This window comes from Lolium rigidum, chromosome 3 (genome assembly GCF_022539505.1).
Source record: "Lolium rigidum isolate FL_2022 chromosome 3, APGP_CSIRO_Lrig_0.1, whole genome shotgun sequence".
Taxonomy (NCBI): domain Eukaryota; kingdom Viridiplantae; phylum Streptophyta; class Magnoliopsida; order Poales; family Poaceae; genus Lolium; species Lolium rigidum.
The window spans coordinates 317,046,086-317,059,621 of NC_061510.1; the positions used below are offsets into that span (position 1 = coordinate 317,046,086).

Genomic DNA, 13,536 nt, shown 5'->3' on the forward strand with positions numbered 1-13,536 from the left:
GTTAAAGGTCAGGAAAAAGTTTGGGTTAGTTTCCGTAGTGGTTGGGTTCTCGATGGATATGGTAAAACGTGAGTGTCCTAGATCGTTCTTTCCAGGATCTAGTAGGACTCGGTTTGCTATCTACGGATCTTAATCCGTGCATCTATATAAGCACGTATTGGGCAAAGCTTTGTCAAATCCCACCTGGACCTTTGGTAGAACCGCTAAAGCTAGGTGGCGGCGGCGAGAAATAAAACAAGCGCGTGTGGCGTCCAACGAGGAAAAGGGCGATGGAGGGGGAGGGGAGGTCTGGGAAGCTCATGGCCATGGCGCAGCAGTCTGGGGTTCGTTCTTTCCAAGGAGGCGCAGCAGTCAGGAGGAATCCCAGCGGCGCAGGTGAAGAATCTGCCAAGGTGGGCAGCGGCAAATCAGCTGAGAAGACGGCCGAGGAGGCGGAGATGGCTGACGAAGCGGAGACATTTGCTGCCCATCGTAGACGTTGGGAATATAAACGGGGGAATACATGTGGTTGCTTCACAGACACAAGTGAGCAACTTGCAACCCCCCCCCCCCCTCTCTCTTTTTTTCCTTGATCAAACTTGAGGAAGAGATCAGTTTACTTAATTTTCTGCTTATCTAGTGCTAGCTAAGAAATACACTTGGTTTTCTAATCTCTTAGTTCTAACCTTCCAATCCATACGTGTGGAATTAAGTTATCTACAACCTCAACACCAGCAGAGCTAGCTCATTATAATCTGATAAACACTCAATACATAAAACATCTATATATTATCTTCAAAATCCCCCACCACTGCATTAACCATAATCTATTTTCTCACATGTTCTTCTACAACGTAAACGCCTAGAATGACATTAAATCCCCTTAATTTCCTGCTTATCTAGTTCTGCTTCATGGATTCTAATTTCAAACACACGCCCTTCTTGGGTGCAGCGCGTCTCAGTTCAATGCAGTTCACACACTACACGCCTGGACGCATGCCACGCAGCAGCTTCTGTTCCACCCCGGAAACCTTGCAGATCTTCTCCATCAAACTCACAAGACTTGATTGCGGACTTGAGTTTCCATTGTGTGTGTATGGTGTGGTTGCCATACGAGACATGGTAGATCGCAACCGAAACATTCTCTTCTCTCGGGATATCAGCGAGGCCCAGGAACTTAAACAGAGTGTATGTACTGCTACTTCTTGGTTTTCGTTTTGTATTTCTCGATTGCATGCTGCTGATTGATGATTTGCTTGCAGGATCCCTTTCTGCACTTGATTGGTCCGTCCCGCGCAATCCTGTTTACGCATCACGTTGGCATCGAAATCCAACTAAGAGTAGCAGGCACGGCAGGATCTCAAGATAGGGCGTTAATCAGTTATGCGCGCCGTTACAGCGGAGGATACGGTCCCGGCGTTACTAGCCTTTGCTTCAAGAACATCTTGTGCACGCTAGAGTTGCGCTCGCAGCCAGTAAAACGAACGGTCCAGGCCACTATCTTGGGTGTCCAAGTTACCATGGACGATGGGTCATGGCCTTTAAAATATGGCGGCCTAGTTGCTTGCTCCCCACTATCAGAGAAAATTGTGGTCACTGATGATGGTGTAATCACTCGTAACATTGATCCTCCATCCAGCCAGATCGTGCTGCTTGATTCGATGGATAAATCAATACTGAAAGGCGATGATGGTTATGTACATCTGTGGAGGCAAGTTGTTTCCGTAGAACTTCGAGGAGGGCTGGACCTTGTCATACAAGCCTACTCCAAATCTGGTGATATCGCTACAGAAACTTGCGTCCGTTTCATGACACAAGTTTGCAACATAAGCCAGAAGAAATGCACCCTTGGTGATGCTGAGGTAACTTTTACTGTTGCCTGGTCCCGTGTTCCTGACGATTACGTTTGATCGATACGCTAGGCGGTGTGTTTGAAGCTTCCAGCTAGGAGAGTTCATTGTGATGTAATGGAGTTTGGTTGTATTTCTGAATCGTTAGCTATTTAATATGTCCAGCTGTATTGACGACTAGAACTTTTGCCGTCCATTGTGATATGCATGGACAGCTAGCTTGTTTGCATGTTTTCAGACCGGTAGTCTAAGTTATCTTGTGTGAGATTTGGTGGTTTTGTCATGACAACTTGTCTCCAAAGAATGAACATACATTTCACACGCCAGCCTAGTCAACATTCTTAGGTCAGTTTTCTAGACTAAAATGGACAAAACTGCGTGCATTACTCTCTTCTCGAATTTAGAAATAGAAAAAAAAATACATAACTGCCGATAGGTGCAGTCAAAGCTTACTGAGTTAAAATAAAACGTTGGCATTTTTTTATATAGAAGAAAACTCTGTGTGTGCCCTCAAGAATCGAACCAGGTGGATGGCGTTCGCTCCCGCACATCTAACCAGCATAGCGACGCTCTGTTCTCTTCTTGAGTTTGAAATTACAGTACAAAAAATGCAGGTGGATAAAGTCTTATAACGTGTTATATGATTTTTAGTCAAGTGTAACAGACTCTTCCTGCAGAATTCTTTCACAGTAAAGGTGAATGGCAAAAAAAAAAAGATTCAAAATTAATTATGTAAACTCTTAATTCAGCCTCTCAAATGCAATCTTGTTAATAACATCTTTCTGGACATATGAACCAAAACGTCTACCACGGCATCATCACGATTAGCAAGACTGAAAATATGAATGGGTGTTTTCTGCAAGTTCATCAAACTTGTTTCTCTCCGCCTATATCTTCACGATTGTGGAGTAAAAACCACGATACTAAGAGGAGAATGGTTGTCCAAGGTAAGTACATTTGTCTCCCAGTATATAACGAGATATAGATTGATTCTCTCAATACAAGAGCATCGGTTTCTGCAACATATAAAAGCTACCAAAGTCTGGTCCCTTCCTGGTGTGAGATATCGCATTATTCGAGGAACCATAGATACTATCACAGTAAAGAACCACTAGCAAGGGCGGTCTAGTGTGTTGTAGATTTACCATTTTATGATGCCATGTGAGTCGCTAGAAACATGTGAAGTGTATGGCTAACCCAATAAGAAAAGTTTTGTAAGGGGACTGCAGCAGAGGCTACCATGTTCCTACCGATTGCCTTTGAGAGATGCGCCGGGAGGTGTGTTTGAAACTTGCAGCAAGGAGATTTCATTTGTGATATAATGGAGTTTGGTTAGCTATTTCATTTTTCCAAATGTATGGATGAACTAGAACTTATGCCATCCATGTATTTGCGTATTGATAGTTATCTATGCGTGTCCGACTTAGAAGTCATGATATGCATGTTATTGTTAATAGCAAAGTCTGGCATGGCGGGTCGGTGACTTGTAGGACCCTCAGAGCACATCGTGACAGGCATAATAGGAACTACCGAGCTGGTAGCACCCATGAAACCAGGCCCGTGAAATCAGAAAATTTCTTACAACAAACAGGGAAAAAGAAGACGGCGAACCGCTTCCCGCATGGGGAAGCACAGGAGACGCTTCAATAACACCATGCACGCTTACCTCTCACCACTATCAGTAGTCCACTCTCCCTCCCTATCAATCAAACTGGCGGACTTGCCTGATTACTTACAACCACAGACAATAAAGAACATAATCATCTAGCCAGAGCGTCCTGCTTGTCACTCGCCACACCAAAGTCCTCTACTCTCATCCATGGTGCTCACTCGCACCTGTCGCTCTCCCCTCCTCGCCAAATTGTGGATGCATCGAAAATAAATATTGGTTGCATCGAAACTGTATGTGGACCAAACTAACCTCACCATATAAATAAAGCTGAAGGATTTGCAGGATTACTTACATCCATGGACATCAAAGAAAAATTTCAGGGCATTGTGGGGTTCCCAAGATCGGGGTTAGACAAATCGAGACCTTCGTCTAACATAAGCCTTACCTAGAGATCAATAACCTACAATGAGATAATCGGTAATACAACAGTGAATCTACTATAAAAAGAAGTAATATAATCTCGTAACAGAGCAAAGAATCAAAGTATTACAAGAAGAGGTAACAGACCTGACATTACATCAATAAACGAAAGTGAAGTTATGCTATTAGACATAGCAACTTTAACAAAAGGCCTAAGAGGTGAGGAGCATAACGGCGCCTTCCTAGCCCATAGATTCCAGGATGCCACCTGGGAATCACAATCTACTCGTCGATGTCAACCAAGAAATCACCATTTGTCGGATAGACTTTGTCCGCAACATAAATATAACAAGCTGAGTATGTGGACTCAATAAAGACTTAATATAACCTGTTAGCAAAGTGGGTATGTGAGGCTTTATGTAGATCTTCTTTCTCATCTACTCAGATCATTTAAAAGGGGATAAGAGAGCGATATTTACCCACCGAATCTTCAACATCATCTAAGCCTATCAACTAGGATCACCTCCTCTATCAACCTAGAGGAAACATAAAGTTCACACATTGATTTTAAGTTTTACGATTAGATTAAAGTTCTCTATGATCAATAGGTCCATTTCCAAATCATCCTTAACCGTGGACACAACTTTTTTTAAAGGATTTACCCTCTAGTGGTGTAGAACTTTATCCAGGTTGGCTATGCGGTGACGCCCTCCGCCAGCTTCGTCTAGGACAGCTTAGCCCCTACGAAAGCCAAATTCTTCGCCTCTAGCTCCTCACTACTAAGAAAACCCTTATAGATAGAAATGGATTCTGTGGCGCATTTAAAAAGACGCACTCCATAAAAATATTTATGTGACGTATAAAAAAAATCCTCCACAGAATTGTTGGAATTCTGTGGCGCATAAAAAAAAATGCGCCATAGAATTGAGGCTTTTTGTGCCGCAACCTTTTGAATTTTTGAGAATTCTATGGCTCATATCGTGTGGATGCGCCACAAAAATGTGATAATTCTATGACGCACATAGATATGAGCCACATAAATAAAATTTAGTGGGCGTGACTTCTGTGGTGCATGGGATATGCACCACAAAAAGTAAAAAATGTGCGTGACAGAAATGCAGTTTCCTACTAGTGCCTAGTGCAATCGAGAATCCAGTCTCGGGCTTCCCTGTTGAAGAAGCATGTCCACTCTGAAGAGGAACCGGTGTACCCGATCTGCAATGCCGGCGCGAGACTGCCTCGCATTTGATTGTCGGGTGCTTTTTTGCCCAACGCTTCTGACATGCTGTTGGATGGACCATGCCGCCCGACGCCGATGTGTGGTTCCTGCACTCCCATGATGGCCCCGCCGCTATGGGGCCCGACGTTTCGTCGACCTTCACCATCATGTGTTGTTGGAATGTGTGGAAGCACCATAATGGGGTTGCGCTTAGAGGTGATCGGCCCAACCTCTCTCACCTCCTCTCCATGTGTTGATAGCATGTTGTTCTATGGAAGCTTCGAGTGCCTTCTTTGTGTAGGCCAAAAAAAGGATGCCTGGGACTCTTGCCTAGGTTGAAGCCGATAGTGCCGCTTATCCCTCTCCCCATCGCCATGTCTTTCTGATCTCTTTCTAACCCGGCCTCCCTGAGATTCTAGGTGTCATTATACGAGAGATCCTGGTTCGCCTCCCAGTGAGATTGCTCGTGTGGTTCAAGTCGATGTGCATAGCATGTCACATTACCATCTCCTGTCGATCCTTCATCAGAACGCACCTCCAACCTTCATTGTACGACCACCAGCGCCACCTCCAGCACTCGATGCTTCTTTTTACACTGTAGCAACAACAAAAAAATTGGTGACCAAATTGAATTGCTAGAGCCTCTCCTATTACTGTGACCCAAAGAATGATTATGGTAATGTAGTTCACATGCCCAAGCAGCACTTGTTCAACGATTTGGAATATGTTAAAATCCAAATGCATTTCCATGAATTCTTGTAACAGATGGCCGCAACAACATGCGCCTACATGATCTAGTTAAATGTTATAATAACTATTTGGTAATCATATTGCCAATTCCATTTACAATGTTTTAGTCTCACCACGAAATAAATGGATTAGAAAATGGTTGTGTGGCGACGTTTAATTGGCTTAGACTTATTACATATTTTCATGTATTGTTTAAATTATTATTGACTATTGATGGATCTAATTTTGTGCTCATGCAAATTTTACATACGAACATATTATAGGGATATAATATACAAAATTGTTATAAATGTATTTCTTTTATTGATCGAGACATGACTAGTGTGTTCCAAGGAGTAACAGCACACGTACAGGTCTTTGATGAGCTGCAAGGCCTCCGGACCGACCACCTCTTCTTCGTCCATGGTCGCCGTCGGCAGATATGTTTCTGCGCGTGGGTACCTGCTGGCTGGGGGTTTTCAGTTAAAGGCTGGGAAAAAGTTTGGGTCAGTTTCCGTAGTGGTTGGGTTCCCGATCTATATGCGCACGTTTCGGGCACAGTTTTGTCAAGTCCCACCTCGACCTTTGGTACCTAGAACCCCTAAGCGACGGCGGCGGCGGCGAGATAAAAAACAAGCGTGTGGCGTCCGGCGGGGAAAAGGTCCATGGAGACGGAGGGGGAGGGGGGATCTAGGGTTCGTTCTTTCTGCAACGACAGGAGAAATCTCACTGATAGAGGTGAAGAATCTGTGAATGTATCAGCCATACCACGAGCCAAGAAGACGGCCGAGGAGGCGGAGACATTTGCTTCCCATCGTGAACTTTGGGAATATAAACGGGGGAAAACCTGTGGCTCCTTCACAGACATAAGTAAGCAACTAACAAACCCTCTCTCTTTTTTTCCCTGAAACTTGAGGAAGGGATCAGTTTACTTAATTTTGTGCTTAAATTATCTAGTGCTATTTATCGGGGAAAAAAATTTAGTGCTAGTTAGTTCATGCATGTTAACAGCAAGCGAATCAAGTTTATTTCGCAACCAAGACTTTCAGCGTACTTTCAGTATAGCACATACTATAGAGTAGCTAGCTAAGAAATACACTTTGTTTTCTATTCTGTTAGTTCTAGAACACTCAATACTACAACCTAAACGCCTACAATGACCTGAAATTTACTTAATTTTCTGCTTATCTAGTGCTAGTTCATGCATGCTAATTTCAAACGAAAGCTCGATCGCTCTTCTTTGGTGCAGCGCATCTCAGTTCCATGCAGTTTACACACTACACGCCTGGATTGCCACACGGCGGTTTCTGTTCCATCTTAGAAACCTTGCAGATCTTCTCGATCAAACTCACAAGGCTTGATGGTGGGCTCGAGTTTCCTTTGTCCGTGTATGGTGTGGTTGCCATACGGGACATGGTGGACCGCAACCGAAACATTCTCTTCTCTCGGGATATTAGAGAGGCCCAGGAACTTAAACAGAGTGTATGTATGCTAGCTCTACTTCTTGATTTTCGTTTTGTACTTTTTGATTGATTGCACGTTGTTGATTGATTGATTGATTGATAGTTTGCTTGCAGGATCCTTTTCTGCACTTGATTGGTCCGTCCCGCGCAATTTTGTTTGAGGACCACATTGGCATCGAAATCCAATTAAGAGTAGCAGGCACAGTAGGATCTCAAGATAGGGCATTAATCAGTGATGCGTGCCGTTACAGAAGAGGATACGGTCTCGGCGTTACTAGCCTCCGCTTCAAGAACATCTTGTGCACGCTAGAGTTGAGGTCGCAGCCAGTTAAGAAAACGGTCCAGGCCACTATCTTGGGTGTCCAGGTTGCCACAGACGATGGGTCGTGGCCTTTAAAATACGGCGGCCTAGTTGCTTGCTCCCCACTATCAGGGAAAATTGTGGCCATCGATAGTGCAATCACTCGTAACATTGATCCCCCATCCAGCCAGATTGTGCTGATTGATTCAAAAGGTAAAGCAATGCCGAAAGGCGATAGTGGCCATGTACATCTGTGGAGGCAAGTTGTTTCCGTAGAATTTGAAGGAGGGCTGGACCTTGTCATACAAGCCTACTCCAAATTTGGTGATGTCGGTGCAGAAACTTCTGCCCATTTCACGCCCCAAGTTTGCAACATAAGCCAACAAAAATGCACCCTTGGTGATGCTCAGGTAACTTTTACTGTTGCCTGGTCCCTTGTTCCTGAAGATTGCTTTTTGTGATATAATGGAGTTTGGTTGTATTTCTGAAGCTGTGAGCTATTTAAGTTGTCCAACTGTATCAACGACTAGAACTTATGCCATCCATGTATTTGCCTATTGACATCTATCTATATGAGTCCGACTGTAAGTCATGCTGTGTGTGGAGCTTCTGTTTTGGTTAATCCACGTTATTGTTACTAGATAGGATTTGCACCGTTTTTTTCTACCGTCCCAGACTTGGTGAGTTAAGAGATATGCATGGACAGCTAGCTTGTTTGCATCTTTTCACACCAGTAATTTAAGTTAGCTTGTGTGAGACATTGGTGGTTTTGTCTTGTCAACTTGTAGGTGTCAGCCAGCTAATTAATTTCTTGGGTCAGTACTTCAAAGAATGAACATGCATTTCACACAGTTTAGTCAACCTCCACTGGTCAGTTTTCTAGATTAAAATGGACAAAACTGAGGGCATTATTCATTTCTCGAATTCAGAAATACAAAAAGCGCCTTACCACGGATAGGTGCAGTCAAAGCTTAATGAGTTGGAAATACAAAAATTATAGGTAGATAAAGTCTTATAACGTGGTATATAATTTTCAATCAAGTATTATAGACTTCCTGCATATTTTTTTCACAGTAAAGGTGAATTGAAAAAAAAATCAAAATTAATTGCATAAACCCTTAACTCAGCCTCTGAAATCCAATCTTGCTAATAGCATCTTTCTGGAAATCGGAATCAAAACGTCTACCAGGCCATCATCACGATTAGAAAGAATGGAAATATGAGGGCAAAAATTACCTTGTATTTGCTGGTTTTCTGCAAGTTCATGAAATTTTTTCTCTCCGCCTTGTATCTTCACGATGGTATAGTAAAAAACCAAGATGCTGAGAGGAGAATGATTGTCCGAGGTAAGTACATTTGTCTCCCAAAATATAACCACATTCGTTGTCAGATATGGATTGATTCTCTCAATATAAGAGCATTGGTTTCTGCAAACAAACGATATTAGGATTCGAAACCAGAGACGCAAAGAGAAGTAACGGAGTTCACACTTCCCGGGCAACCAACTCACCAACGAAAGTTCAGATTGAGTTTTCTTCATAGGTCGTGCTGAGCGTCCCCTAGGGGATCGGAACTTCCGACCCCCCCCCCCGCCTCCAACGATCGCCATGTGTCCCACATACATATTTTTCTCCTTTTCCACCATCGTCCCGCAAAAGATGTCCACGACGGAAAAAGTAGCACACAAGGGCAATGGAAGCCCACTCACGAACACACCTGCAACACCTACAACCTGTCGCCACCTACCCCTGGCGGTCGGCTCCGGTGAGAAACCTCGCCGCCAGCGTCGATCACGCTGGTAGCACAACCGCGGGCCTTTGGTAGCACCGCCGCCGGCCGGACATAGCATCGCCGCCGGCCTCCTTGCAGAGTCACCGGGATGATGGCACCGGCTGGTAGCAAGCGCCTCCGCCGCGAGTAGCAAGTGCCGCTGCCGCTTGCAGCAAACGACGCCACTGCCGTGTGTAGCAACCGCTGCTACCACCTGTAGCATGTGTCGCCGCCTGATGTAGCAACCGCCGACACAGACTGTAGCATACGCTGCCGCCTCATGTAACAGCCGTCGATGCAGGTCGCCGTCGACGCTGACTGTAGGAGAGGTCGCCGCCGCAGCCTGTAGCAGCAGCCGCCGCCGCCTGGTGTAGCAACTGCACCCGCCGTCTGCAGCATCCGTCGATGCCTCTTGTAACCGCTGACCCCGGCCTCCTGTAGCATCACCGGCGGATGCGGACAGCTACGCGGTCGCCGACCCGGCAGTCCACTCCCCGGGCGGTTGCATACTTGGCCTGCGCCAACCTCCGTTGAATGTCCCCTCTCTAGATGATGTCGTGGTGAACAAACAGATGCCATGGGTAGGCTTATCTTGGGGCCGATGTGCTACGGGGGATCCGGAGGAGGGGGATATGAAGAACACACGCAAAAACACAAGGTTTACCCAGGTTCGGGGCCCTCGTGAGGAGGTAACACCCCTACTCATGCTTGCCTGAGATGTATAAGCACAATACGAGCTACAATGATGTTCCTCGAGCTATGAGTTAGAGGTTGAAGATGAAGTTCTAGTTGCTAGAGGGAGGGCGAAACCCTAGAATCGATAGAGTGATGAAGCATCCCGTGCAATGGAGTGCTACCTCTCCTTATATAGTGGAGAGGTAACTTACAAGAGAAGGAGCCCCAGCATGGGCTGATAGTGGGAATCTTTGCGTACGTAGGGCTGGACTTGGATCGTAGCTTCGACCTTGCTCGTGAAGTCCTTTCTGCCTTCTGCCTTCTGGCTCTGTGGCGCTGACCACTTTAGCCCTGCGTATTGTAGCGTCTTCGTCATCAGCGTGCTCTGGCTCCCCTTGGAACTTAGCTATGCTCTCTTCATGAGGAGATCCTCTATATCTCCTCCTCATCTGGTAGTGACGCGACCGGATCTTTGACTCCAAGACCGACATATGACCGTCAGCCCTATGCCGGACTTCTATCCCGGTTTTATATGATCATGCCGGATCTTCGTCCTTCGTTCCTCTTGACGAGCTCCGGCTTAACTTGAACCCCTTCGGCTTAAGGCACGCCGGTATATTTATTCCGGCATATTCATGCCGGTATCCCAGATCGTACAATCCAGCTGACCTTTAATCCGGTCATCATCATTATAAACAATAACCAAACTTATCTGGATTACTCATGTAAACCGGTAACTAGTCGCCTGACTTAGGCATATCAGCCATGATCTTGACCTACCGGGGGTGGGGGGTCCTCCATGTTGAAAACGGGTGGACTAGGTGTACGGATGAGAGAGAAGGGCGACGGAGGTGGCGATTTTGAATTCCCCCCCGGCGGAGGCTCGTTCTCGGCGGCGTCTGGAGCGGGTGGCGCGGGAAGCACCGCGCGATGCTCGTCGGCGCCGGCGGGAGCGCCGGGGGGGCGCTTCTGGGCCCTCTGCGGTGAGGAGGACGGGACTTGCTCGTCGGAGGACGAGGGGTCAGATCTGACCGGGGGCTCGGCAGCAAGGGAGCTTGCGGGGTCGGAGGAGTGGACTCCTCGCCGGCAACGGGCGGTGGTGCGCCTGGGCGATTTCATCGAGCGGGCGGAGGAGCTGGGGGGCTCGCTCCGCCATCGGCGGCGCACGGCGTTCGCTCCGGGCGGAAGGGCTTCGCGGTTCCGGGCCGGTTCTGCTCCGCGATTCACTCGGCCGGGTGATGAAGGGGCTCGCCATGGGGGATGGCGTGGCGGGGGGCCGGAGAGGAGCGCCGGAGGCTGCCGGGCTGTGGGGTGGCACTGCAGGGAGCGACTGGCCGCCGCCATCGCCGGAGCCGCCGCGAGCTTCGGGCTGCGTGCTTCCGCCTGGGGAGAAGGGGTCGCTCCCACGGCGGGCCGGGGATGGGCCGTCGGTGCTGCTCAATGGGCCGGGGGTGGGCCTCGCGGTGGAAGAGGTGGTTCACCCCCTCCTCCTCCTTGGGCCGCCTTTGGGGGAGTTTGCTGGGCCGAGGGCGGCTCCGGTGCGTCCGGTGGGCCTGGAGGGGGTCCAAGGGGATGGCCCAAGGTGGCTGTGGATGCCCAGGGGCTGCACCACACCCTCTTTAGGGTTCCCGGCTCGGGCAAGTGAGGTAGAACGGTTCCACCACTCTGCTCGCACCCTTCATCGCATCCCTGAGCCGCCGCCTCTCACGCGGTCGTTTGCGGAGGCGCTGATGGAGAGGTACGGGGGAGAAGGAAGCGGTGCAGACGGCAGGAACAAGCGGCGCTACGGTGATGGAGAGGGGCGGCGCCAAGGTGCGGGCCGCCAGGACGGTGGGCGTCCGGAGGCCGGGCGGACACGACGGCGGCCGGGCGGACTCGGGGCGCGGGGACGACGGCCGGAGAGAGGGCGGCGGCGCGGCCGCCACGACGAGGAACCTCGGCCGCGCTACGGGGAGCAGCGCGCGTCGGACCAGGAGCGGGGCGATTGGGGACCTTCGCCTCCTTGGTGGGAATGGGAGCAACAGCGTCTCCGGGAGGAGGAGGCGACTCGGGCCAGGGGACAACTGCCCGCGGCTAATGGAGGTCGCGGCGGGGGCTCGGGCGGCGGCGGGGGCGGAGGGCTGCCCGGCCGAAACAAGAAGGGGACGGGCCAGGGGGCTCCTCCCAACCCGAAGAACAAGGGGAAGAACAAGGCAACGGCCGGCGGCGCCGCGGGGGCGTTGGGTGGTGAGTGCTTCCGCTGTGGAAGAGAGGGGCACTTCCAATCGGAGTGCCCCAATGAGCCGGTTTGCGTGCTCGTGCAGCCGGGAAGGGCATGCTTCCGCGAACTGCCCTACTCGTGGGCGACCGATGCTTCGCAGCAGATGGGGCATGCCATTACCGGCGGTGGGTTCTACAATATCGAAGTGGAGCCGCTCGAGGGGACGAACCAGGAGGAGGTGTTTGAGGCGGTCATTCACTTTGATGTGGCGCCGCTCTCGGCGCTTCAGCTCGCGGAGGAGCTCAAGAACCTCCTCGATGGCTCATGGGACTGGAGGGTGGCCAAGGTCTCCGAGAAGGAGTTCTCCGTGCGCTTCCCGTCTAGGGAGACGTTGCGCATGAGCACGCGAAGGGGCAAGATTTACCTCCCTCTGAGCAAGCTTGACGTGGACATTAGGGAGGCATTCGTCAACCCTAGGCCGGGCAAGGCCATGCCTCCGGTCTGGGTGCAGCTCACAGGCCTGCCTGGGGACCTCATGGAGAGGGAGCGCCTCATGGCGGCGCTCACGATGGTGGGGAGGCCGATCGACGTCGACGAGCTGTCCGTCAAGAAGTGGAAGACCGAACCGGTCCGCGTGAGGTTCCAGTGTCGCTTCCCGGAGCGGATCAAGGGGACGATCGCGCTCTGTGTCAACGGGGAGCCTTACACCGTGGGGGTGCGAGGCCGAGCTGGGGACTGCCGGGGCTGGGGGCTCCAACCCGCCTCGGCCGCCGCCGCCCGGGGACGATGATGACGTGGATGACCTGGACTCGGAGGATCGGAGTACGGACGGGAAGAGGTGGAACCGCCACCGCAAGAACGACAAGGCCAAGGCAGCGGCTGCACCGGCGGGACCAGGGGCGGGGAGCGGTGGCGGCGGCACGCAGCGCACGGCCGCGGCGGGCTCTCGCAGCGCCCCGCCGCTCGGGCGGTTTGAGGGACAGTACGGGTCCAATGTGGACCTCATGCCTGCACTTGCCAGGGGAAAGGAGGTGCTGGCCACCGTGGTACTGGACCGCGGTTGCGCCGACGTGCTGGGTGGCAGCTGTGGCGGGGTCTTCGGCCCGGAGGAGCTCTCGGTGGCCTCGGGAGAGACTTCGTCGCAGGTGACTGACCCGGTGCACTCTTGGCTCCTGGACAGCCCGCTCAAGTCCGGGGGCCTGGAGTCTGGACGGGCTGCGTCCAAGGCACTGCCCGTGCTGGAGGTGGAGATGGGGGACGTGGAGGCGAGGGAGGCGACGCCAAAGCACCAGGGGCAGCAGCCTCTGGCGGACCTTCG

General features: G+C 50.2%; 2 protein-coding genes across 2 annotated transcripts; both read left to right on the plus strand.

Annotated features, from left to right (window-relative positions):
• Positions 1-269: 269 nt before the first annotated feature.
• On the plus strand, positions 270-1,889 carry LOC124696902. Its single transcript, XM_047229562.1, has 3 exons — positions 270-471; positions 932-1,167; positions 1,242-1,889. The coding sequence occupies exons 1-3, from the start codon at positions 270-272 to the stop codon at positions 1,887-1,889; spliced, it is 1,086 nt and encodes a 361-aa protein (XP_047085518.1).
• A 5,183-nt stretch (positions 1,890-7,072) lies between these two features.
• LOC124696903 lies at positions 7,073-8,034 on the plus strand. The gene is made up of 2 exons (XM_047229563.1): positions 7,073-7,291; positions 7,387-8,034. The coding sequence occupies exons 1-2, from the start codon at positions 7,073-7,075 to the stop codon at positions 8,032-8,034; spliced, it is 867 nt and encodes a 288-aa protein (XP_047085519.1).
• Positions 8,035-13,536: the final 5,502 nt, after the last annotated feature.

What these genes read in the sequence shown, in the direction of transcription:
- LOC124696902 (XM_047229562.1), top strand. Translation starts at nt 270, where the DNA reads ATGGAGGGGGAGGGGAGGTCTGGGAAGCTCATGGCCATGGCGCAGCAG. An exon ending in GGAGACATTTGCTGCCCATC is followed by an intron (nt 472 to 931) that starts GTAGACGTTGGG and finishes TCTTGGGTGCAG; the next exon opens with CGCGTCTCAGTTCAATGCAG. An exon ending in CCCAGGAACTTAAACAGAGT is followed by an intron (nt 1,168 to 1,241) that starts GTATGTACTGCT and finishes ATTTGCTTGCAG; the next exon opens with GATCCCTTTCTGCACTTGAT.
- LOC124696903 (XM_047229563.1), top strand. Translation starts at nt 7,073, where the DNA reads ATGCAGTTTACACACTACACGCCTGGATTGCCACACGGCGGTTTCTGT. An exon ending in CCCAGGAACTTAAACAGAGT is followed by an intron (nt 7,292 to 7,386) that starts GTATGTATGCTA and finishes GTTTGCTTGCAG; the next exon opens with GATCCTTTTCTGCACTTGAT.